The sequence below is a fragment of the Cnephaeus nilssonii genome, assembly GCF_951640355.1.
Source record: "Cnephaeus nilssonii genome assembly, chromosome: 3".
In the NCBI taxonomy this organism is placed as follows: Eukaryota; Metazoa; Chordata; class Mammalia; order Chiroptera; family Vespertilionidae; genus Cnephaeus; species Cnephaeus nilssonii.
The window spans coordinates 77,066,940-77,089,853 of NC_137074.1; the positions used below are offsets into that span (position 1 = coordinate 77,066,940).

The window sequence follows — 22,914 nt, forward strand, 5'->3', positions numbered from 1 at the left end:
CACCATATAAACAAACTGAGAGATAAAAACCATATAATCATATCCATTGATGCAGAAAAAGCATTTGACAAAATCCAATACCCTTTCTTGATAAAAACACTCAGCAAAGTGGGAATAGAGGGATCATACCTCAACGTAATAAAGGCCATATATGACAAACCCACAGCCAACATCATACTCAATGGGCAAAAACTAAAACCATTTCCTCTAAGAAAAGGAACAAGACAGGAATGCCTGCTCTCACCACTCCTGTTCGACATAGTACTGGAAGTACTAGCCATTGCTATCAGACAACAAGAAGAAATAAAAGGCATCCAAATAGGAAAAGAAGAAGTAAAACTGTCCTTATTCGCAGATGACATGATACTGTACATAGAAAACCCCAAAGACTCCATCAAAAAAACTACTAGACTTAATAAATGAATTTGGCAATGTAGCAGGATACAAAATTAACACCCAGAAGTCTATAGCTTTTTTATACACCAATAATGAACTCACAGAAAGAGAAATTAAAAAAGCAATCCCATTTACCATTGCAATAAAAAATTAAGATACCTAGGAATAAACTTAACCAAGGAGATAAAGGGCCTGTACTCAGAAAATTTCAGAACACTGAAAAGAGAGATAGAGGAAGACATAAACAAATGGAAGAATATACCATGTTCATGGATTGGTAGAATCAACATCATTAAAATGTCCATACTATCCAAAGCAATCTATAGATTCAATGCACTCCTCATTAAAATACCAACGGCATACTTCAAAGACCTAGAACAAATTCTCCAAAAATTCATCTGGAATAAAAAAAGATCCCGAATAGCTACAGCAATCTTGAGAAAGAAGAACAACGATGGAGGGATCATAATACCAAATATCAAGCTATACTACAAAGCCACTGTTCTCAAAACTGCCTGGTACTGGCACAAGGACATATAGACCAGTGGAACAGAACAGAGAACCCAGAAATCGACACAAGCCATTATGCTCAATTAATATTTGGCAAAGGAGGCAAGACCATATATTGGAGTCAAGACAGTCTCTTCAATAAATGGTGTTGGGAAAACTGGACAGATACTTGCAAACTAGACCACCAACTTACCCCATACACAAAAATAAACTCAAAATGGATAAAGGACTTAAACATAAAATGGGAAACCATAAAAATCTTGGAAGAAGCTATAGGCAGCAAAATAGCAGACATTTGTCATAGCAATATATTTAATGATACAGCTCCTAGGCAATGGAAACTAAGGAGAAAATAAACAAATGGGACTACATAAAAATGAAAAGCTTCTGCACAGCAAAAGAAACCACCAACAAAACAACAAGAAAGCCCACTGCATGGGAGAACATATTTGCCAATGTTATCTCCGATAAGGTTTTAATCTCCAACATTTACAGGGAACTCATGCAACTTAACAAAACGAAGATAAACAACCCAATCAAAAAATGGGCAAAGGACCTAAATAGACACTTTTGAAAGACTTTCAGAAAGCCAAGAGACATATGAAAACATGCTCAAAGTCACTAATCATCCGAGATGCAAATCAAAACAACAATGAGGTACCACCTCACACCTGCCAGAATGGCTATCATCAACAAATCAACAAATGACAAGTGCTGGAGAGGATGCGGAGAAAAAGGAACCCTTCTGCACTGCTGGTGGGAATGCAGACTGGTGCAGCCACTGTGGAGAACAGTGTGGCGTTTCCTCAAAAAACTAAAAATGGAACTGCCATTTGACCCAGTACTACCACTTGTAGGAATATATCCCAAGAAAACAGAAACACCAATCAGAAAGGATATATGCACCCCTACGTTCATAGCAGCACAATTTACAATAGCTAAGATTTGGAAACAGCCTAAATGCCCATCAGCAGATGAGTAGATTAGAAAACTGTGGTACATCTACACAATGGAATACTATGCTACTATAAAAAAGAAGGAATTCTTACCATTTGCAACAGCATGGATGGAACTGGAGAGCATTATGCTAAGTGAAATAAGCCAGTCGGTGAAAGAAAAATACCACATGATCTCACTCATTTATGGATAATAAAGAACATTATAACCTGATGAACATAAAGATAGATATGGAGGCAGAGAAGCATTGAACAAACTGTCAAACTACAGTGGGAAGGCTGGGGGGCGGGGGAAGAGATCAACTGAAGGACTTGTATGCATGCATATAAGCATAACCAATGGATGCAAGACACTGGGAGGGGGGTGAGGGCATGTGCTGGGGGGTAGGGGAGGCTGGGGGAAGGTCAATTGGAAAAAAAAGGAGACATATGTACTATTATTTGTAATACTTTAAACAATAAAAAAAATAAAACTGTGAAACATATGACATAGAGTCTCTTATTTTCTAGTAGGTGTTAAGAGGTTCCCACAGTTCTTGGAAGATAAAACAGAGACCCAAACACTGGGCATAAAGATAGACCTATAAAGCAACAAAGCATTTTCCACAGAAATGCTCATTCAGAATCTTTTATTTCTTTATCCAAACGTATTGAGATTTAAATCAACTGAGTCTCTTCTCATTTTTAAGTTTATTTTATATAAAAGACAGATTTAGGATATTGTAAGAAATCACTAAGTTACATTTTTAAAAAAAATCTGTCAAGTGCTACAGTAATGAAATAAATAAATAAGATTTTTAAAAGTTCAATGTTTATAGACATATTTATAAAAAAATGACGAATCAGAAGACATTAAATAATGCTGATACACACCAGGAAGGGACTTAGGCAAGGAAAGGCACATCATTTCACCACAAGAAATAAAGACCATGTTTGGAAGTTAATAACCAGCTGGTTGTGGTAGTTTTCCTAACTCCAGAGGGTCTTTATGGTGGAACGTTCTTTATGGTACTTAGCTGAAATAAAGAGATAGCAGTTGCAGAATTTTACTCTGTGAACCCAATGTAGTATTAAAAAGAAAGCATTCTTGTAATAAGTCTGGTGTATTAAGGGGGAAGAAACAAAAATCCAAATGTTTTGGTGGTACTGAAAATCCTATGACACACTAAGGAGATTAAAAAAAAAGTAAAATAAGGTTAATCTTCTTATCTGGCTGAATTGGAATTCCTGTAGTTCCAAAGTTAAAATTTCAAGTAAGATTATTTTCACCTCTTTTCTTGTAGACAGACACTGTGTAGATCAACAGCTGCCATATTTCATCTTAATGAAGTTATATGCCAATATTTAGGAAAAAGGATCTTAGATAATTTCCCTATATATGTAGCTTAAGTTTTTGAAAACAGCATTAATAACTCTGGCTGACTGGCTAACTATAACAGCAAAGTGAACATAAGTTTTGACAATGATGAGGTTTCCCAATAAAATTTCCAGTTGAGTGAATATAATTACTTTACTGAAAAGTCTAACAGACATCAGCAGAACTTGTTCTGCGTCAATTTCCCACTATCAGTTATCTTTCACAAAATTGTGCCAAGTATCTACCCATTTCTTTCTGTCTAGACTCTGACCCTAGATTAGTTTGTTTGAAATATGGAATCACTCAGAGTAATGCATATAAATTTTAGTTGTATTAAAAAACAACTGTGTTTTTTTATCTGCAAAAAAATAATTAAATTAAAAAAAATTGGGGGAGGGAAAATATTACTCTTAAAAAATAATAAAAATGGCAATTGTACAGCAGCTAGCTTCCCACTCATGCCACACGATATGCCTTCATTAAGGTGTACTCTTTCTGGTTGGTATGAGCTGCCCAGATGAAGAGAGCAGAAGCCATGAACTGTAAGGGAGCTGAGACGCAAGCCAGGCAGAAGGACCATCCAAATTCACCGGATACATTCTCAGGCAGCTTCAGTTTCTGGTGGAGTAGCTCAATTCCAGCAACATAGCAACTCACTGAGCCCAGTGTGCACAAACCTTGGAGGAAAATGTAGAAAACAAAACAAAACATTGCCAGATAAGAGCACCATAAGAGTTTTTCAGGCAGTGTGACAGAGCTTTGAATGTTTAAGAATTATAACTCTTTGGTCTCTAAGGAGACAGAAAGAAGATAAAATGTTAAGTCTGATGACAAGACCTACCTGCAAGGAGATGGAGAATGCCTGTGGCAATGGCGGGGTACAAACTTCGGCAGATACAAGCACAAAGTCCAATCAAAGCCCCAAAGCACATCAAACCTAGACTAACAAAAGGTAAAAGGAACTGGCAACGCCAAAGATCTGGAAGAAAAGAAGAGAGGAAAAACATGTTACCAAGATTCCAGACAGTTTTCCCACAATGGAAATTTCTTTCCTCTTCAATGTAGATCTTTTCTCAAAAATGAGAAAGGAATATTGAAATTTGTTTTGTAAAGCACTGTTCAAAAAAAAAATGCTCACTTTGTCCTGATAAATGTAAAAGTAAAAAGACACTAAAAGTTAACAACTACTGACCTCAGCAGGACAGATCTTACCAAGTGTCAGGCACTGTTCCATAGATGCTCTGTGCATTAACCCTCCCAACATCCCTACAAACTAGTAGAGCCAGCATTTGAGGCAAAGCATTCTGGCTCTACATACAAGCAAATCTAAGTCCTTAGAGGATCTATGGCAGTTATAACAAGTCAACGAATGGTGAGGATCAAAAACAAACAAAAACCTGTTGAAAAAGTATACATAAAGTGCAAAGTAGAGGATCTGGTATATAACAGGCACGCAATAAAATGGGAGATTTGTTGTTGGTGGTGGTGTTTGGTTTTTTTTAAATCCTCACCCAAGGATATTTTTTCCACTGATTTTTAGAGAGAGTAAAAGGGAGGGAAGGGGGAGGTGGAGAGAGAGAGAAACAATTGATGCCAGAGAGACATATCAACTGAGAGAAACATTGATGTGAGAGAGACACATCGAATGGCTGCCTCCTGCACGTGCCCTGACCAGGGCCAGGGATCCAACCTGCAACCAAGGCACATGCCTTAACCGGAAATCAAACCTATGGCCCTTCAGTCCTCTGGCAGATGCTCCAACCACTGAGCCAAACTGGTCAGGGTGATAAATGGCAGTTTTAATTATCATAAATCCCTTCAACTACATGGGAAGAAAGCTGGTGACTTTACAAAGCATCCTATTCCATTTTTAAATTATTTTAATTATTAGCAATGTATCAATATCAATACTAAACCACATCTACCTTCTAATCTAGCTTTACTTCTAGAACTACATAAAAGTCCTTTCTCTTTCCTTCAAACTGTTAGTAATAAATAAACTTCTTCCTATGCATTTGCAGGGCAAAATTAAATACTTGCCATTTTATTCAATGTTTCTTCTCATGACATGGTCATTCTTCTAGGCAAGCTCTAATAAGTCTTTATAGATTGGAAACTAGGTTCAAATCTAAAGACAGTATTTCCTGGGTAGTCTGACCCTCAAGGAATAATAAATAATCCTAATAAATACTTTCATTTATTTTTGACATCTACAGTTCTGTTACTATCACCTAAGACTGTATTAACACTTGGGGCAGGCCTGACATTCAATTGACTCATATAGAACTTGCAGTCAACTGTGTTCACACATCCCTAACTGAACTCAGGTAGCTGAAGTGTTTAACTCAAATACAGGAATCTATTATTTATCCCTATTAAATTTCCTCTTTAAATGGGCTCACTAAAAATACCTTTTGAAGGGTCTGGATTTTGTCATCCAATGTGTTATTTTGCCTCTCTCAATTTCCTATTTGCAATTTGGTAAGTATGCACCTAACGCCTAAAATATGTTATGAATGGATCAGAGTTTGTTGAGATCCTGTTAGAGATCTTATTTCAAGTTGACACAATATAATAACTCATCTTGTTCCAAAATCAGAGTTCATAAAAAGGCAAAGTTATTTTCTATTTTTCCCTAATTGTCCTGCTGATATCAAAGTACTCACAGGTTCGAAGCAGATCAATCCCAGTATTGTGGTTTCCAGGATCAACAAATTTTGCCATGAACTGCTCAGTTAGCGTGAAACTCGTGCATCTTGTGACCACATCAAATGATTCTGGAACAAGAATAACAATGATTGCTTGCTGTTTTAATACTAAGCATTTAACAAAAAATCTCTTTCGAGTAACTATTCTCTTGAAATAAAAAGTGATACAGAGATATGTTCCCAGAGGAGATAACAAATCTTTAGCTTTGACATGTAGGATCAATGCCCAATAGATACCAACAGTTCTCAGTGGCAGGCTTAAGACCTGGGCACAAGAAAGGGGGGAAAAAGGAATAAGAGCAGTGAAATGAATGAGAATAGATATGTAAGAAGACTAGGAAGGAGAAGGGGACAAAAACAAATAGGAACTTTGATCTTGTTCCCTCCTTTACTCCGCCAGCCATCTTCCCCATTTTAGGTAATGACAATTCTACCCTTCCAGTTCCTCAGCCTAGAGATTTTAGTCATTCTTGTCCACATGTATTCCATCAGGAACTCCTAGAGGCTCTACCTTCAAAATATATCTAGAATCCAACCAATACTCAGTACTATCACCCTGGTCTGAGTCACAATCATCTCTCACCTGAATTAGTGCATAAGCCTGACTTGTCTCCTGGCTTCCACCTTTGCCTGACATATGTATTCAACATATCAGCCTAGGTGAGCAGATCATCTCTCCTCTGCTCAAAGCTTCCCAATGACTCCATCACATTCTGAGTAAAAGCCAAAGTCCTCTTCATGCCTAGAGAATCCTGCATGATTTACTCTACCCTCATCCCAAGAGTACATGTCTCTGATAGAATACCCACTCTCCCTCTCCCTCCATTCCAGTCAAGTGGCTTCCTCACTGGTCCTTGACTATTTTAGGCATGCTCCCAACGTAGGGCTTTTGCAGTAGTTGTTTCTTCCAACCTAAATGATCTCCTCTGTCTCCACAATGACCTATTTGGCCAACACCTTCACTTATATCAAGACTTTACTCAAGTGGTGTCTTTCATTGGAGCCTATACTACTGAATATCGTAACTTACTCCCAGCAACATCATGTTTTTCCAACTCCCCTTTATTTTGCTATATTTTAGCATGTGTCATCTTCTAATATTTTATATAATTATTTATTGCTTATATTGTTATACCTATGTTTATTGCCTGTCACACCTAATTAGAATATAAGTAGTTTCTCCAGAGTAAGAATTGTTATTTTTATTTTTCCTGATGTACTCCTAGCTTCTAGGCCCTGGAATATGGAGGCATATAATAAATATTTGTTGAATGAAGGATAAATAGTTGCTAAGATTCAAATATCAAGTACTATGCTCTCATAGTTAAATGTTTTACAATAAATTTTAACCTACTTTCCCCTCTTACAAACTACTTTTTTTTCCCATATAAAATCACAACAACCATCTTCTGATGTATGGCAACTCAAGTCTGTGCTGGGATCTGAATACAGTGATTCCCACCAACAGGCCAACAGAAGTAGTCACAAATTAAAAAAAACAAAACAACACAAAATGTAAAGCTGTTCCTTACAAAGAGCTCTAAAGTTTTCATTTTAATAACTGGAAATTAAAATTTTTAATTGTTAAGGATGCTTGCAAAATAAACGTGAGAGACAATTTCTTAGGTTATTTTTCTTCTGTACATCTTTAATCTATAAGCTCTATTAAGATTGTTGTAAAACAGTCCTGACTGGTGTGGTTCAATTGGTTGGGCGTTGTCCAAGGCACAGAAGTGTTGCTGGTTCAATTCCTGGTCAGGGCACATGACTAGGTTTCAGGCTTGATCCCTGGTAGGGGATGTGCAGGAGGCAGCTGATTGATGTTCCACTCTCATGTTGATGATTCTCTCTCTCTCCCTTCCCTTCCCCTCTCACTAAATATCAATTAAAAAATCTTTTTTAAAAAAAGGTTGTTGTAAAACAGTCTCAAATATGCACAGATATAAATGTAGAGTTGGTCAAATTATACCCTCTAAGATTTAGAGGACAAATGATAATATCTACTAAAATACAACTAACATATAAAAGAACTATCAATTCATATTTGTTGGCCTGATTTTGGATACTAGTCCTTTATACCAGTTACCAAGTATTTAAAGTCTTATTTGTACTTTTCCATTTATTTCCTCATGATGTGTGAGATGAATAAAAAAGGCTTTTAATAAATAGGTAAATAAGTACAAAGATTTAAAATGTCTTTCTCAAGATAAGGACAGTTACTCACCCAACCAATATTTATGAGTACAATGGTAACTCATGAAAGGTGGGGGGGTAGAAGGTGGTATGGAGAGAAGAAACACAGATTTATTTCTTTGAGGAGAGAAAGAACTCACAAACCAGTTTATACATAATTGGGTCATCATCATATCACCTTGTTCCTATTTGAATAGGTAAAGGAGACAGAAGTTAAAAAGAGAAATACCTGTCCTTTCTTGGCTATTCCAATATACGTTTTGGGGTATATTGATACACCGTCTCCACAATCCCATTGTGCCATTATATCGAAAAAGTACATCATTGTAAGTCTTTTCATCTGCTTCATCACTAGCAAATTCGCTCCAGAGGCTTTTGTTCAAATCACTGGAATTTTCTTGAACTGGACTTCGATATTCATACCAGAAGTCTGTGCCAATTGAGGCTGCCATGTAGATGGTGGAAATGAGGCTAAGCACACAGGCAATTACAAATGCTGTAGCAAAACGGTTATCCATTCTGGCATTCACACTGCTCTGTATAAAAATGGAAGAAAAGTTAGACTCCATCAAGGACAAACAAAGATCATTTTGAAAGAAATGATCTCAAAAATCGCCCATTACTCTATTTCCCATCCGTTGGCTATTTAAAGTAATGTGTAATCACGAAGAAGTGTTTTTTTTTTTTTAAAGCATGTTTTAAATTAAGTTCAAAACGAAAGTCATCATGAAAGTACTTATTGAAAGTTCACCTACCCAGGACGCTATGGAGACAGAGGTCTTGTTCTCTAGTCTACCACCTGCACGCTAAAACAGACAACACTGAAAAGGACATACACATTACAGATACAGACAACAGACATACCCAGAGTCAGCAATGTGCCATGCGCAAATGTGTAATTACAGACTGAGCTTTTCTACGGGCTGCGGAGCAGTAAGTGTCCCGGGTCTGAGTGTGAGACGGGCACAGGAAAAGGAAGCGGGGGAAACCCGCTCCTCCCAGTTTCCTCTGAAGAGGGAAACCTAAAAACGACGTTTAGGATCAGGAACGCCGAGTGGGAGATATTTGTGAGCCCACAGAGAAGGGTTGTTTAGGCGCGGAGAATAATAGCAAGGAGAACAAAATTACACATAATGCTGGACATCAAGCTGCCCTAATCCATTTAAACGCTAAGCCAAGCTCCCTTCCCCTGGCAAATGCTTCGCTCCCGGGTGCTCTCTCCATTCCTGATACTTTGGAACCTCCTCGTCTGCAAACGAAGTGAACTCTCCTCAGCCATAAAGAAAAGTATGAATTAGGCGACAGAAGAGCACTCGGGAGGCGTGGACGCGGGCTGCACGGCAGTAGTAAATGGCCGCAGTAAAATGACTCGAGGCGGATCCAGCTGAGTCAAACACTGGCCCCCGCACACCGTGACCCCGCCAAGCGCCTCACCCAGGAGCTCGGGAACAGGCTCGCCAGCTGCGGGTGCCGAGTTTGGAAGCTGGGGAGTGACTCAGGAGAGATCAGGGCCATTGCAATAATGCATGCTAACTCCGGGAGCCGGGTTTGTATCTGCATTCTGTGCATGGAACCCTCTTTCATCCTGGGGCTCTCCGGCGACCTTAAAGGGTCCCGGCACCGGGAGGGCGCTTCTCCCAGGCCGGACGCCGGGCGCGGGCCCCTCGCAGGGCGCACCTGGGGGTTCGGGGGAGGTCGACGCGGGTTGGGTAGGGATGGGGAAATCCCTGCGCGGACCCGGCCAAGGGCCCCGGGTACCCCACCAGGCCCCTCCCCAGACCCCCCGGCCGAGGGACAACCCCCGCCCAGCTTCGGCGCTCAGAACCCGCCCACCCCAGCGGCGCAAGGGGAGGGGACCCTCCCTAAACCGCTGGCGACGTCGCACGGCTACGCGACCCCCGCCCGGCGACGCCGGCCCCGCTCACTCACCGCCCATCCTCCTGCTCCGCCAGCTTCACCCTTAAGCTCTGACCACAGCACCCTACTCTCCCCGCGCCTCCTCTGACGCACTTCCCTGCAGAGCCCGCCCCCTCCATAACTCCCGCGCCTCCGCCTCCACCCCGGGCCCGGCCCAGGCCCGGAGCCGAGGGGGCTTGTGGGAGTTGTAGGAGGGACGGAGGGAGAGCTGAGCGAGGAGGCGGACGGCATTCACAGCGCAGCGCGCGGCGCCTTGTGGGGGATGTAGTTCAGCTCCCGAGGGAAAGCAGCACGCAAACGGAAGGTCTGTCTGGACTGATGGATTCTTATATTTTACAAGGAAAGGTCGAGGGTCCACAGATTAAGGCGAACTGTCTCCGGTCACTGCTGGTCATCGATTATGACCTGTATAACTGAGGCTTTACAATTTAAAGAGGAAGATACCGCCTCAAATTCAAAGACAAGGGAACTGAGCTCAGGGTGAATAACTGACTTACCAAACTTGAATGTTGGAGTGAGCCGACTAGTTTTGTGACATTAGACAATTTACTTCTTTAATTTTTAGTTTTATTTTCTCCAAAATATGGGTGTTCTCCAAAATATGGATGTTGACAATAGCCCCTATCCAAAGTGATCATTGTGAGGACTGAATGAGAAAAAATACATATAAAACGCCCAGCACAGGGACTGAGGCATAGTAAACAATTAAGTTATTAGTACTGGAAAATATGTGTTGTGGAACATCTAAAATGTTTAAGTAGGGTCATTATATACAGCTTTTAAAAGTTCCTGATTCCGAAAATAAGCCATTTATAGAGGTAGGAGTCTGTTCATTTCAGTAGGTTTTATGAACCTCTGGCAGGTCTGTCAGATGACTAGGAAAGACTTACCAGGACCGGATTTCAGGCATCCTTATTTAGCTCTGTTCAAGCAGACACAAGTCTTCATGATTCAGGGTGGTTGTTTTGGGGGAGACCTGCCCAGGAGGATGTCGCTTTCATCCATCAAGTCTGCAGAAACCTTAGAAAACACACAAAACACATTTCACTCAGCAATTTAGAATGGGCCTAGAAGTGTCTTGCCTGTTAGAGGCTGTGACCATCCTGCCAGGTCAGCACAGAGGACTTGCACTGTCCCATCATATGCAGTAACTCCAAGCACACAACCGTATTTCTGATTTATCTCTGCATCTTGGGTGTTTTCTGTTTATACTTATTTGTGTGGGTAGGCAATAGAAATCCTTGATAATATAATGGAGATAAATGTCTGCTTCCATTTCTTACTCTGTTGTTTTGGAAAACAGTAGCTGGTCTGAAATGTTTTTATAAAAAGTTAAAGATAATTTAAGGCAACTATGTACAGATTATGCAGTTTACATTTAAAAGCAAAGTTGAACTAGGCCTCTGCCTTAATTTGTTAAGGGTGGTTCCAGTTTCAGCAGGAAAGTTTTCAGTTACATTACAGTTTAAATAAGCCAACGACTGAAAATATAGACATGCAGATAGTATTTGCTTATATTATGTACTTACAAAACAATTCTTAATATGAGAATTCCCTTTCATACCAAATTCCCTAATCTACTTAAATATTAATTTTTAATTGCACATATTTTAGGAACTAAAAAATTATGCTGAGTAAAATATATCTACATTATATTGTTCTCATAAAATTTTGTTGTTTTTCTTGTGAACCTAGTAGTATAGGAAAGAGAAAAATAGGAATCTTTGCAAACTCTCAGTTGCAATAAACAACCACCCTAAAAAGCATCATTTAAAAATTTTCCTTGTATCAATTCACTATAGAAAAATAGTTATATTCACCAAGAACAAGGCAAATAGAAAAGTGCATCTAAAATGGATCTTTCCTCAAGATGGCAGAGTAGAATGGAGGGAGACTTGACTTGGGGTGATGAATACACAATACAGTGTACAGATGATGTGTTGTGGAATTGTGCACTTGAAACCTATGTAATTTTGTTAAACAGTGTCACCCCAATAAATTAACAGATAGCAGAGTAGGAAAATGCTGTGCTCACCTCCTCTCACAACCACATCAAAATTACAACTGCCCTAGCCAGTTTGGCTCAGTAGATAGAGGATCGGCCTGTGGACCAAAGGGTCCTGGGTTCGATTCTGTTCAAGGGCACGTATCTTGGTTGCAGGCTCCTCCCTGGCCTGGGCTCTGGTTGGAGGCAACCAATCAATGTGTTACTCTCATATCGATGTTTTTGTCTTTCCCTCTCTCCTCCACTCTCTCCAAAAATCAATGGAAAAATATTCTCAGGTGAGGATTAAAAAAAAAAAATTACAACTAAATGCCCTGGCCAGGTAGCTCAGTTGGTTAGAACGTCATCCTGAAATACCAAGGTTGTGGGTTCAACCCCCAGTCAGGGCACATATAAGAATCAACCAATGAATGCATAAATAATTGGAACAAATCAATAAACATGTCATCAAATAAACTCATGAAAATTTTAAAGAGAAGTACAAATTGACAGTTATAAAATTAGTCATGGGGATATAAAGTATATCACAGGAAATTCTATATAATAAAAGCGTAGTATCAAAATTGTCCTCTCAACTGCGAGTTCGACCAGGGGGCGGGGCCTGCTGGGGGAAGGGAGGGAGGCTCCCTGCTGGCAGTCAGCAGCTGCTAGGGACCCTACCAGTGCACGATTTTTGTGCACTGGGCCTCTAGAATAGTAAATAATATTGTAATAACCATATAGGGTATTAGATGGGTACTAGATTTATGGGGGTGATCACTTCGTGATGTATATAAATATCTAATCCCTATGTTATACACCTGATGCTAATATAATATTGTATATCAACTGTAATCTAAAAATAAAAAATTAAATGAATACAATGCTGTATATTCCCTGTGATGGACCCTGATAACACTTAATTTGGTAGGATATATTACATTATATTACAGAAAACTCTCCAAGAAACTGTTAAAGTAAAAATAAATCATTAACTCTTAGTGTATAAACAGATCTCTTAAACTGGACTACTTAAATTGTTATACACTTTATAATACTCAAGTAAGAAATGGACAAGAGTGGGGTTTTTCCTAATAAAAATATATCATCATCTGATAAAATTAATAAAAACCAATTTGCTTCATGATATTTGCCATTTATTATAGGGCTCATCAGGAGAGCATATATGAGCAGAGATTTCTTTCTGCTGTGCTATATGCTACATAATCTGACAAGTCCCTATTTAATATGGGGACCAGAGTGGTTGACAGAGAAGAAGCAGAAGAAATATATCACAATGCCAGTTGGGGCGGCTGTATTCACAGAAAACCTCAGCCCACCTGTGAAGCAGAGGATGCAAGTCACAGCTATGGCCACATGATACATGATAATAGATTCTCTGTGGAGAAAACCTTACTGTCTCCTCATCTTCAACATCTGACCCAATTCTGAACATATCTCAGGAAGTGGGACACAGAATAGAAAGAGCTCTGAAGTCTAAATTTCTAAAATTTTGTGAGGTCCAAGGTAGAAGTCTTCTAAGAAATTCAAATTTAGAGGTGATTTTTAAACTTTTTTTTTAAAAAAAGTTAACCAAAGTAATAACAAAGCATAACATATGAAGTTGGTTAAGATAAACTTAACCAACTTCAGTGATTCTAAACTTTAGTGTGTATCAGAATCACCTTGGATGTTTGTTAAATATAAAGTCCTAGACTCCACTCCTAATGATTTTGATTCAATAGATCTGGGACTGGGTTCAGAAAGCTACAGTTTAGTAGGCACCCAGGCGACTCTCATGTGGGTAATGTGGTCTGGCACCCACAGGTTCAAAACAATGGCTTTGAGAGTCCATAAAAGTCTTTAATTGGGTAGCTACTAGAGGCTAGTGGGGAGAGAACGGATGGTCTCTCCCTTCAACTTGCTCATGATCAGCTCAGGAGGTCAGACACCAAAAGAACAAATCATGTGGAATGAGGTCATAAGCAGTGTTGTAAAAGGTCTCAGAGAACATAAAGCTGGAAGCAATTATCTGCCAGGGATGGGGGAGGAAAGTTGAGCGGCTTGGAAGGCATAATCATTCTTGAGATGGCATATACGCTGTAATTCAGTTACTAATATTTACATCTTACTCTTTTTTTTAATCATCCTGTTCAGACTGCTTTTTTTATAGGCTGTATATGCGGTGTTGTTTTGAGTTTTGGTCTATGTGTATTGGTTATTTTATTGTTAATTAACTCATGTTTATGTCAAAGAGCATTTGAAGCCCGAAAATGACCATTGCACCCAAGCTTATTTAGAGCGATGTCCTTCCCTACTTTGTCTAGTCAGCTTCTATCATGGGTTCTGTCTTATAATAGCTTTGTATTCATTGAGTTATTAAAAGCTCAGAACAATTCTATATGTTTCCTTTTGTGGCTCAAAACACTTAATTTGTTTTCTAACTTGGGTCCCAAGATATTAAATATTAATTTTTAATTGCACATATTTTAGGAACTAAAAAATTATGTTTTCTAACTTAGATGTTGGATATTCTCACATCGCAGCATTCAACCACTAATTACTATATTCAAGTGACCATGTATCATGAAAAAAATCATTTTGTCTACAGCTGGCTTAAAATTTACTGAGAAATTCAGATTTGTTTGATATAGTTTACATCAGCAGGCCAACAATTTTGAGTGCTGGAAGAAAATTTGAGACCTACAGAATAATTGTACAGCCAGATATTTTTCTCTAGAGTATGAGCATCAACTCTTTTCCATTTTATAACTTTTATGTGGAATTTTTGAGACATATCTAAAAATATTTTTAAAAATATTTTAGGCCCCCAAATCAATCTTCTCTTCTCAAATGCCAAAAGAACTTCTGTTTGCATAATATAAAATTCTAACAGTACAATTAAAGTACAAATATACATATTAAGACACATACACATAGATATAGTGGTTGAATAGTCTGTGTTTACTCCATCAATGCTTTTCAAGTTAATACTGTCCTGCTACAAACTATTGGACAAAATAAATCATTCTGTTAAATATTTAAGGCTTACACATGGGAAAGACTTTCATCCCAGAAACGTCAAAGCATTACTTCTTCTCAAGTGCAGCCTGTACTTGGTAAAGGGTGTGCCCCCCGACCCCTCCCCACCTTTCATGAACAACACAGGACAGCCAGGGACACAGAAGAAGACAGATCCAGACCAAAAAACAACAACTTGTAGGTGACTTCCCGGGGCTGCCCCAGACCAGGGGAGCCCTCATCTTCCCCTGACTTAGACTGACGCCTAAGACTGAGGTGACATTCAAGAAAAAGAGAGAAGGAGGGAGTACAGCAGGCAGGATCATTCTTTTCAACATATCAAGTCTGAAAGAAAGAAAAATTCAGTAGAAAGAACTTCAAATGTTTAACAATTGTATTTTCATCTACAGGCATACGTTCTTCCATGCTTTCGTAATATCAATCTGAAACTAATTTTGGCGATGAAATGAGATGGAGGGAAGGAGAGAAGGGTGTGAGAGAAGCTTGAGCCATTTCGGCCAGTAAAAAGTTGAAATAAATGGACTCAGTTTCAGAATTTGTTATATTTTGCTATGGTCTTTCTAATATAAAAGAGACTAGATAAGAAAATATGATAGGATCTTTCCTATGTCAGCCTATTTCTCAAGTGTTTTGAATGAACCAAAAATCTTCCTTTTATAGTGCCTATACTGGTAACTCCATTATTATGTCACTTAATATAGGTCTCTCTGTTGCCAGGTCAATAATTTCCAAAGTGAAGTTCACTGATGTGTGGAGGTACTTAAAGAAAAGTCATAGCTCAAAAGCTAAACAATCACTGCTACAAAGGTGAGGGGATCTAGAGTCTGATGAAGGGTAGGTGTTTGAGGGTTAGTAGGAGAAAATCTTTCAAACAAGAATGTTAATTCTAACAAAGGGAATGTTATTGGTTGAATTATAATAGCAGAGAAGTTGAAAATATCAATTTGTGATTTTAAACCTGTATTTGTAATAAGAATGCCTGCAGTTAAACCCAATGAATTCACCATTGCTAATAATACTGAACACAAAAATAAGAGCTTTTCTAATAAACTCAAATAAACTAACATTCCCAAAGCACCTACTATGTGCAAGGTGTTGTGCTAATCATAGTGGAATTTTTTTCCAAATAATAAAAGCACAAGATATGGCCTCAACCTTTGAAGATTAAAAACAAAAAACAAAAAAAGCAAACACACAACTTATTGAGTGAGACAGGATTGATTATATATGAACTAAAAGAGTCAAGTAATTGGGAAAAATCTCATAACCTAACTGGAACCATTATGTTTGCCATTGATGCAGACTGGCATGGTTTAGATTTTCAGTTCACTCTTCATGCAACGGAAGACTATTTTCTTCACATTTCACCAATGATGTAAATAAAAACAGTATCTTCACCATCATCACCTTAAAATTCTAAAAGTAAAACAGTATCCTATCTGTGAAACAGAAGGCTAGATCAAAAGGATTCTCAGTGTTAGAAAAGCAAAATATGTCTTTAACGTAGGTAAGGAAAAAAAATGTTAATTTATTTTCTAATTTCTGGATTTAAAGAAACAAGTTCAAAACCTTGAAGAAAGAAGTCAAAAAGCAGCTCAGTTTCCTGGGCAAATGTAAATTTAAAAAACCACAACCACCCAACACCAATCAGGGTGATGTTCCTGGAGGGCCCTTTCTGAAGAGTGGTAGAAACTGCTTTTCTTAATCTCTGTTTTTATTGCTTGTCCCAAGATCTTGTAAGGGAGGGGTGCGGTGGGGGAAGAGGTGGCACTGTATAAAAGAAGCTGCCCTGAGATTTCTAAAATTCACACAGAAACTTCGTAGGTAAGGGAACTTACCAGATTTTGCCAGCTGATCTTTAGGGATGGACCCAGAAGCAACCTCTGTTTACTGGGATTATTTATATGGGACAAGCCCAAATCCGGATGGTCTGGAGGAGACCCACTTCCATGCTCCTTACACATCTGTTTTCCTTCCCATCTTTTACACAACCGTGTTCCTGATCGGAGTGCTGGGGAACTTCCTCCTCATGAGTGTGTTGCACTTCAAACGGGGCAGCCGAAGACTGATCGACATCTTTATCATGAACCTGGCCGCCTCTGACTTCATTTTCCTCATCACGCTGCCTCTCTGGGTGGATAAAGAAGCCTCGTCAGGACTGTGGAGAACAGGTTCTTTCCTGTGCAAAAGCAGCTCCTACATGATCTCAGTCAACATGCACTGCAGTGTCTTCCTGCTCACCTGCATGAGCATTGACCGCTACCTGGCCATTGTGTGTCCAGCCGCATCCAGGAAATTCAGAAGGAGAGACTGTGCGTATGGAGTCTGTGCCAGTGTCTGGTTTATCTCTTGCCTCCTGGGGATGCCTACTCTTCTGTCCAGGGAGCTCACGCTGATTAATGATAAGCCATACTGTGCAGAGAAGAGGGCCACTTCAATTAAACTGACTTGGGCCCTGGTGTCCTTAATTTTTACCTTTTTTGCGCCTTTGGTGAGCATTGTGACCTGCTACTGTTGTATCACAAGGAAGCTGTGTGCCCATTACCAGCAGACGGGAAAGCATAACAAGAAGTTGAGGAAATCCATCAAGATCATATTTATTGTCGTGGCAGCCTTTGTAATCTCCTGGCTGCCCTTTAATACGTTCAAGCTCTTGGCCATTGTGTCTGGGTTGCAGCAAGAACACTACTTTTCCTCGTCTATTCTCCAGCTGGGCATGGAGGTGAGTGGGCCCTTAGCATTTGCCAACAGCTGTGTCAACCCTTTTATTTACTATATCTTTGACAGCTACATCCGCAGGGCCACTGTGCACTGCTTGTGTCCTGGCCTCAAGAACTATGACTTTGGGAGCAGCACGGAGACATCAGATAGTTACCTCACTAAGGCTCTCTCCAACTTCGTTCATGCCGGGGATTTTGCCAGGAGGAGAAAGAGATCTGTGTCACTCTAAAAGGAACGGTGACTTTTCAAGCTCTGTTGGTGGATTGGACAGTTCATTTGGGTCATTGACAAAGAAAGAAGAGTATTGCTAAAAGTATTCATATTGCTTCATAAATGCAAGGAAGAGTTAATTTTTATGAAAAAGACAATCGAAAAGTCTTTGTGTTTGTGGATATAATTAGCCTATATGCTGGTGTTTTGTTTTGTTTTGTTTTGTTTTGTTTTGTTTTGTTTTCCAGCAGATTGGCCTTATTTGACCCTTGCCAATCCAGTTCACTCGGCAAAATACAACTCCTTTACACCCTTGAACTCTGAGATAAAGGCTCCTGCTTGGACTAGTTTCTTTCTTCATGATTCTTAATGCACATTTAGGCTTTTTCCTCTCTCAAGAACCATGGTACCTTGCCCCACACCACCCTTCATACTGGGCTCCAAAGTGGACTACAGTTAAAGGATTCTGCCCACTTTCATCTGGTGAGACATGTGGTGTCAATGTAGGTAGCAGAAAATATAATATGTCTGTACTCTGAAATTAATTGTTCCTGAGTAATGAAGTAAGGTTCTGGTCTTGTTATTTAAAACCTTGTATGGTGATTCTTTACCATCTTCCAATATTGGCTTTCATCCTGTGCCATTCAAAATAACTTTAAGCTTGCGGCAAAAAACTCATGGGGTGAATCATTTTGTATTATGTTTATGACTTGAGACTTACATTATTATCTGGTCTTCTAGAGTATTTTAACAAGAAAGCATATGGCAAGGTTTGACCTTTATTTTCTTTATAAGATATATTGGTAAAATTGTATCTCATTATAATGGTGCAGTAACTATTTTTCAATGGGGTTTTGCTATGCTCTTTTGTTTTTATTGTCTTTATAAATTAGGACATGACTTTGCTTTAATTATATGTTTTTAATTTATCCAGTTATCTAGTTATCAAATAAAAATGTTACTAATAATATAATTAAGGGTCATCAAATGCTTAGCTACAGCCTTGTGCAGATTATGCTTTTGTAATTTAATTAAAATGTTAGTGCTACACATTCCTCATAGTATCATTTGCTGGAGTATATAATTTCAAGATTTGATCCAGTAATATAGGAAGGCAGGATACTCTGAAGTAAAAAAAAAATTCATAACAATGTTGATGTTGGTATTTTATATAGATTTTTACAAACCCATTGACTATCCTGAATTCCTTCACCCAATAAATGTTTATTTAGATGATTTGTACCTAATATTCTTTTTAAAGACTTTGGAGTAAAAAACTAGCAATGTAATTAGCAGTAAACACAAAAATAGCAAACATACTATTGGAAACATCTTTTAATTTAAGAAGTGTTATATTTTTCACTCACTGTTTACTTGAATTACTGTTTTACTTCTAAGTATTAAGTTTGAAAATCAGAGAAAGCTTATAATTTTTTCAGAGATGAAGTAATTCAAGTTCATTCTATGTATGTATCTTTCACATTAAAAAAATCTCAAATATTGGGCATCTTATAATTCATTTAAAAGTTGAAAATATAGTTTTTTATTTTATAAATTTGTTAATTTCTCTTCAGCTTTTATTAAATAAAAATATAATGTCCTTATATAAGTATTCTATGTTGTATTAATTTTTATCAACACATTAATATTAATTAATATTAACATTCTTAGTATTTTAGTAATTAATCATAGATATAGAAAAAAATGACAGTGTAAATCATAAGAAATAAAGTTTCTTGGAATACTTCAAAACTGAATTCAAAACAATTAAATAGCTCTCCAAAGGTTAGATGAAAACAAAATATGAAAGGTAGAGACATTCACATTTTTAGAACATACCAATAAAAGCACTATTACTAATCATGAAAATCATTGTCTTTAAGAAATGCTACTTATAAAAAATAGCCCAGTCACTTAGCTAAGGTATTTGTTAGGAAATGAGAAAACAGATTATTAGGTTTAACTTCATCTTTAATGTTGGAACACTGAGCAAATAATTTTCATCTTTCATACTAAAATTTAGTTGGTACTATATATGTATAGAATTCTCAAGAATATTATAAGACTAATATAATGGTTTTTAAAAATACTGAGTAACAAATTATTATATAAAGCTATTGGGTTTCTATTATTAATTATTGAATGTTGCTTAGAAATTTCCAAACTAAAATATCAAATGACAATCACTCTCATTTAACAAATATTAAGAATCTAACTTCTGTTTCATCCTTTTAGTTTTTGATGGGAATATTTAAAATAACATCAAAAAAGACATATTGTACTTTCTAATACTTTAAATAGACATGCTAATTTTATGCCTTTAAAAAATCTTAGTGTATTTTATATTCATAATATACCAAAGAGATTGAAGGAAAAATACATAATTTTATAGATGGCATAACTGTCAGAAAAAAGTTCAAAACTTGTTTAAAACAGTTGGTAAGTTACTATGTCATATGTGGATTCCTCTGGTATAAAATATAATTTATATTATAATAGCATTAAAGGTTTTATTATAAGTTATTTGGTTAGATCTCATTTTGCATAGTTTTAAACCATAATAGTTCCACATTTTTAATATGAACAAATTCTATGTATATATGTAGATAAAAATATATTCAGAAATATAGACATATATTAATAACTTTTCAAGATTTTTGTTATCTCAGTTAAACTACTCTGAGGGATACTTTGTGGTAATTTAAAGTCATTATACAACAAATCAACACACATTACCATAAGTTCTAGAAAATTAATCCTTAACAGAATCATGCCTTGCTGTTTATAGCCAAAGTTAGAAAAACAGACTACAATTTAGTAAGAGTAAATCTATAAGGAAATCTTTGCAGATTAGCATTACCTGTTGTTTATTTAAGCAGTCCAAAGCTATGGCAAATGTCACTGACAAATATATGACAGAAATCTCCAACCATTTCTCAAGAAATTTTCTTGAACTTAACACAGAAAAGCTCTCCATTATAAAGCCTGAGTAAAATGTCATCTATAACTTAGAATTAATTTAAAAATAGATACACTCAAGGTGCACATAGTCACAAACACACATTTACTCCATTTCGGTCATATTTAAACATTAAAACCTACCTGGTGTTCCTGGGAGTACCTTCCTTTGTCTCCTCTAACAAGTCAAAATCACCCATGAGTGAGAATACAGTCTGAAAGGGAAGCTATGTGCGTGACTACTACTCGAGGGTCACAAAATGATTTTTAAATAGATGAAGAAATGCACAGTATGATGGTAAGCTGAGTGAAAGAAATCTTCCTTTATGATTCATTCTGACTCCTCAAATCATTCTCTATTCCTTCCCCTCAGCAATCTCAGAGGTGAGAAATGACTCGTCAAATGTGTTTCACAGAGAATGTGTGTCATTTTACTTGCAGAACTCATTCACAAAAGTCAAGCAATATTAAAAGAATTACAAATTTATTTTAAACATGCCACTGGTATAGCCCACTAGCAAGGTGATGCTTCCAGCGCCATGAGAGAGAGAAGCACCATCCAGAAAAAAAGCAGAAGGACAATTCTACCAGAATATTCTGTAAATGCTTACTGGATTTTGCCTTCCACAGAGGTTGGTGTGGATTGGATTCTCCCTTGCAAATGCCTGTTCTTATTTGAAGTTCTTTTCTTGGCATCTACATTCTTTATTTTTGTCAGTTGTATGAGTAAACAATTATGACTAGATGTTACATACATGATGTGTACAGGGAAACAACACAGTACCAGTGACCTGATTTCATACTGTAGATGTAAAAATCCACCTTTGAATGAATTACTCTTGTCTCTTGCTTTCTTTGCCAATTCTTTAATAGAGCTGTATTTCCTTAATGTATTCAGTAAATGGGATTGTATCCTAAGATTAACCTACAGCTTTGCAAAAAAAAAAATACTTATTTAAAATATCCAATGTGTCAAACTGTTAATAAAGGTTTGCCAGCCAGTGTGGTTCAGTGGTTAAGCATCAACCCATGAACCAGGAGGTCAGGGTTCGATTCTTGGTCAGGGCACAGACTTGATCCCCAGTGGGGAGTGTGCAAAAAGTAACCAATTGATGATTCTCTCTCATCATTGATGTTTCTATCTCCCTCTCCCTTCCTCTCTAAAATCAATAAAAAAAAATATTTTTTAAAAAGTGAAGTTTTTTTTTAATCCTCACCTGAGGATATTTTCTCCATTGATTTCCAGAGAGTGGAAGGGATGGGGAGAGACAGGAGAAAGAAACATCTATGTGTGAGAGACACATCAATTGGCTGGATTGGCTGGGGATGAGCCTGCAACCAAGGTACTGCCCTTGACCAGAATTGAACCCATGACCCTTCAGTCACCGGCTAATGCTTTAACCACTGAGCAACTGGCTAGGGCAAGGTGAATTCTTTTGACAAGTTAAATCATATTGAAATATAAACTCACATGAAATTTCCATTTATTTATCTAAAAGTGTTTGTGAGGGGAGTAAATAAAAGTGGTGGGAAGTATTCTTTAGTTGGCAGACATAATTAAACTAAAAATTCTTTGTTGAAATATATAAGTAAACTAGAGGCCTGGTGCACAAAATTCCTGCACGGGTAGGGTCCCTAGGCCTGGCCGGTGATCAGGGCTGATCGGCTGCCAGCTGCCAGCTGGGGCCTTCCTTCATTCCGCGCTGCCCCCTGGTGGTCAGCGCACGTCATAGTGAGTGATCGAACTACCTGTCTCCCGGTCGAACTCCCGAGGGGACACTTTGCATAATATAGATACCAAATTTCTAAGATACTCATGAAATACCAAAACACAGTGTACAAACAAAGCTGATAAGCACCTAATGAATCTTGTTGCTAATATTCAGACTAAAGTACTTGACAGAATACAAGAAAGGAGAAAATAAAGCAAAGAAAAATATAGTAAATAGAAAATACAAAATA

At 37.8% G+C, this 22,914-nt stretch overlaps 2 protein-coding genes across 3 annotated transcripts; one reads left to right on the plus strand and one right to left on the minus strand.

The window, feature by feature from the left end:
* Window positions 1–2,482: 2,482 nt before the first annotated feature.
* Window positions 2,483–10,145, minus strand: CLDND1 (claudin domain containing 1). 2 transcript variants are annotated; one of them, XM_079767427.1, is made up of 5 exons: window positions 8,985–9,320; window positions 8,350–8,656; window positions 5,886–5,996; window positions 4,061–4,198; window positions 2,483–3,896 (listed from the first exon to the last, which is right to left on the minus strand). In XM_079767427.1, exons 2-5 carry the CDS (start codon window positions 8,636–8,638, stop codon window positions 3,676–3,678), a joined length of 759 nt encoding a protein of 252 aa, XP_079623553.1. In that variant the 5' UTR covers window positions 8,639–8,656; window positions 8,985–9,320; the 3' UTR covers window positions 2,483–3,675. The 2 variants fall into 2 exon arrangements, with proteins under 2 accessions (XP_079623553.1, XP_079623552.1); XM_079767426.1 differs by lacking the exon at window positions 8,985–9,320 and adding an exon at window positions 10,050–10,145 and having other exon boundaries at window positions 2,484–3,896.
* A 6,782-nt stretch (window positions 10,146–16,927) lies between these two features.
* GPR15 (G protein-coupled receptor 15) lies at window positions 16,928–18,013 on the plus strand (the record flags this gene model as incomplete). The annotated part of the gene is made up of 1 exon (XM_079763860.1): window positions 16,928–18,013. One exon carries the CDS (start codon window positions 16,928–16,930, stop codon window positions 18,011–18,013), a length of 1,086 nt encoding a protein of 361 aa, XP_079619986.1.
* Window positions 18,014–22,914: the final 4,901 nt, after the last annotated feature.

Excerpts from the sequence above, each read along its gene's own strand:
- CLDND1 (XM_079767427.1), bottom strand. The coding sequence starts at position 8,638 with ATGGATAACCGTTTTGCTACAGCATTTGTAATTGCCTGTGTGCTTAGC. Across the intron at positions 4,199-5,885 it reads GATTGATCTGCTTCGAACCT|ATCTTTGGCGTTGCCAGTTC; the intron begins GTGAGTACTTTG and ends CTTTTCTTCCAG. Across the intron at positions 3,897-4,060 it reads CATTCTCCATCTCCTTGCAG|GTTTGTGCACACTGGGCTCA; the intron begins GTAGGTCTTGTC and ends TTTTCCTCCAAG.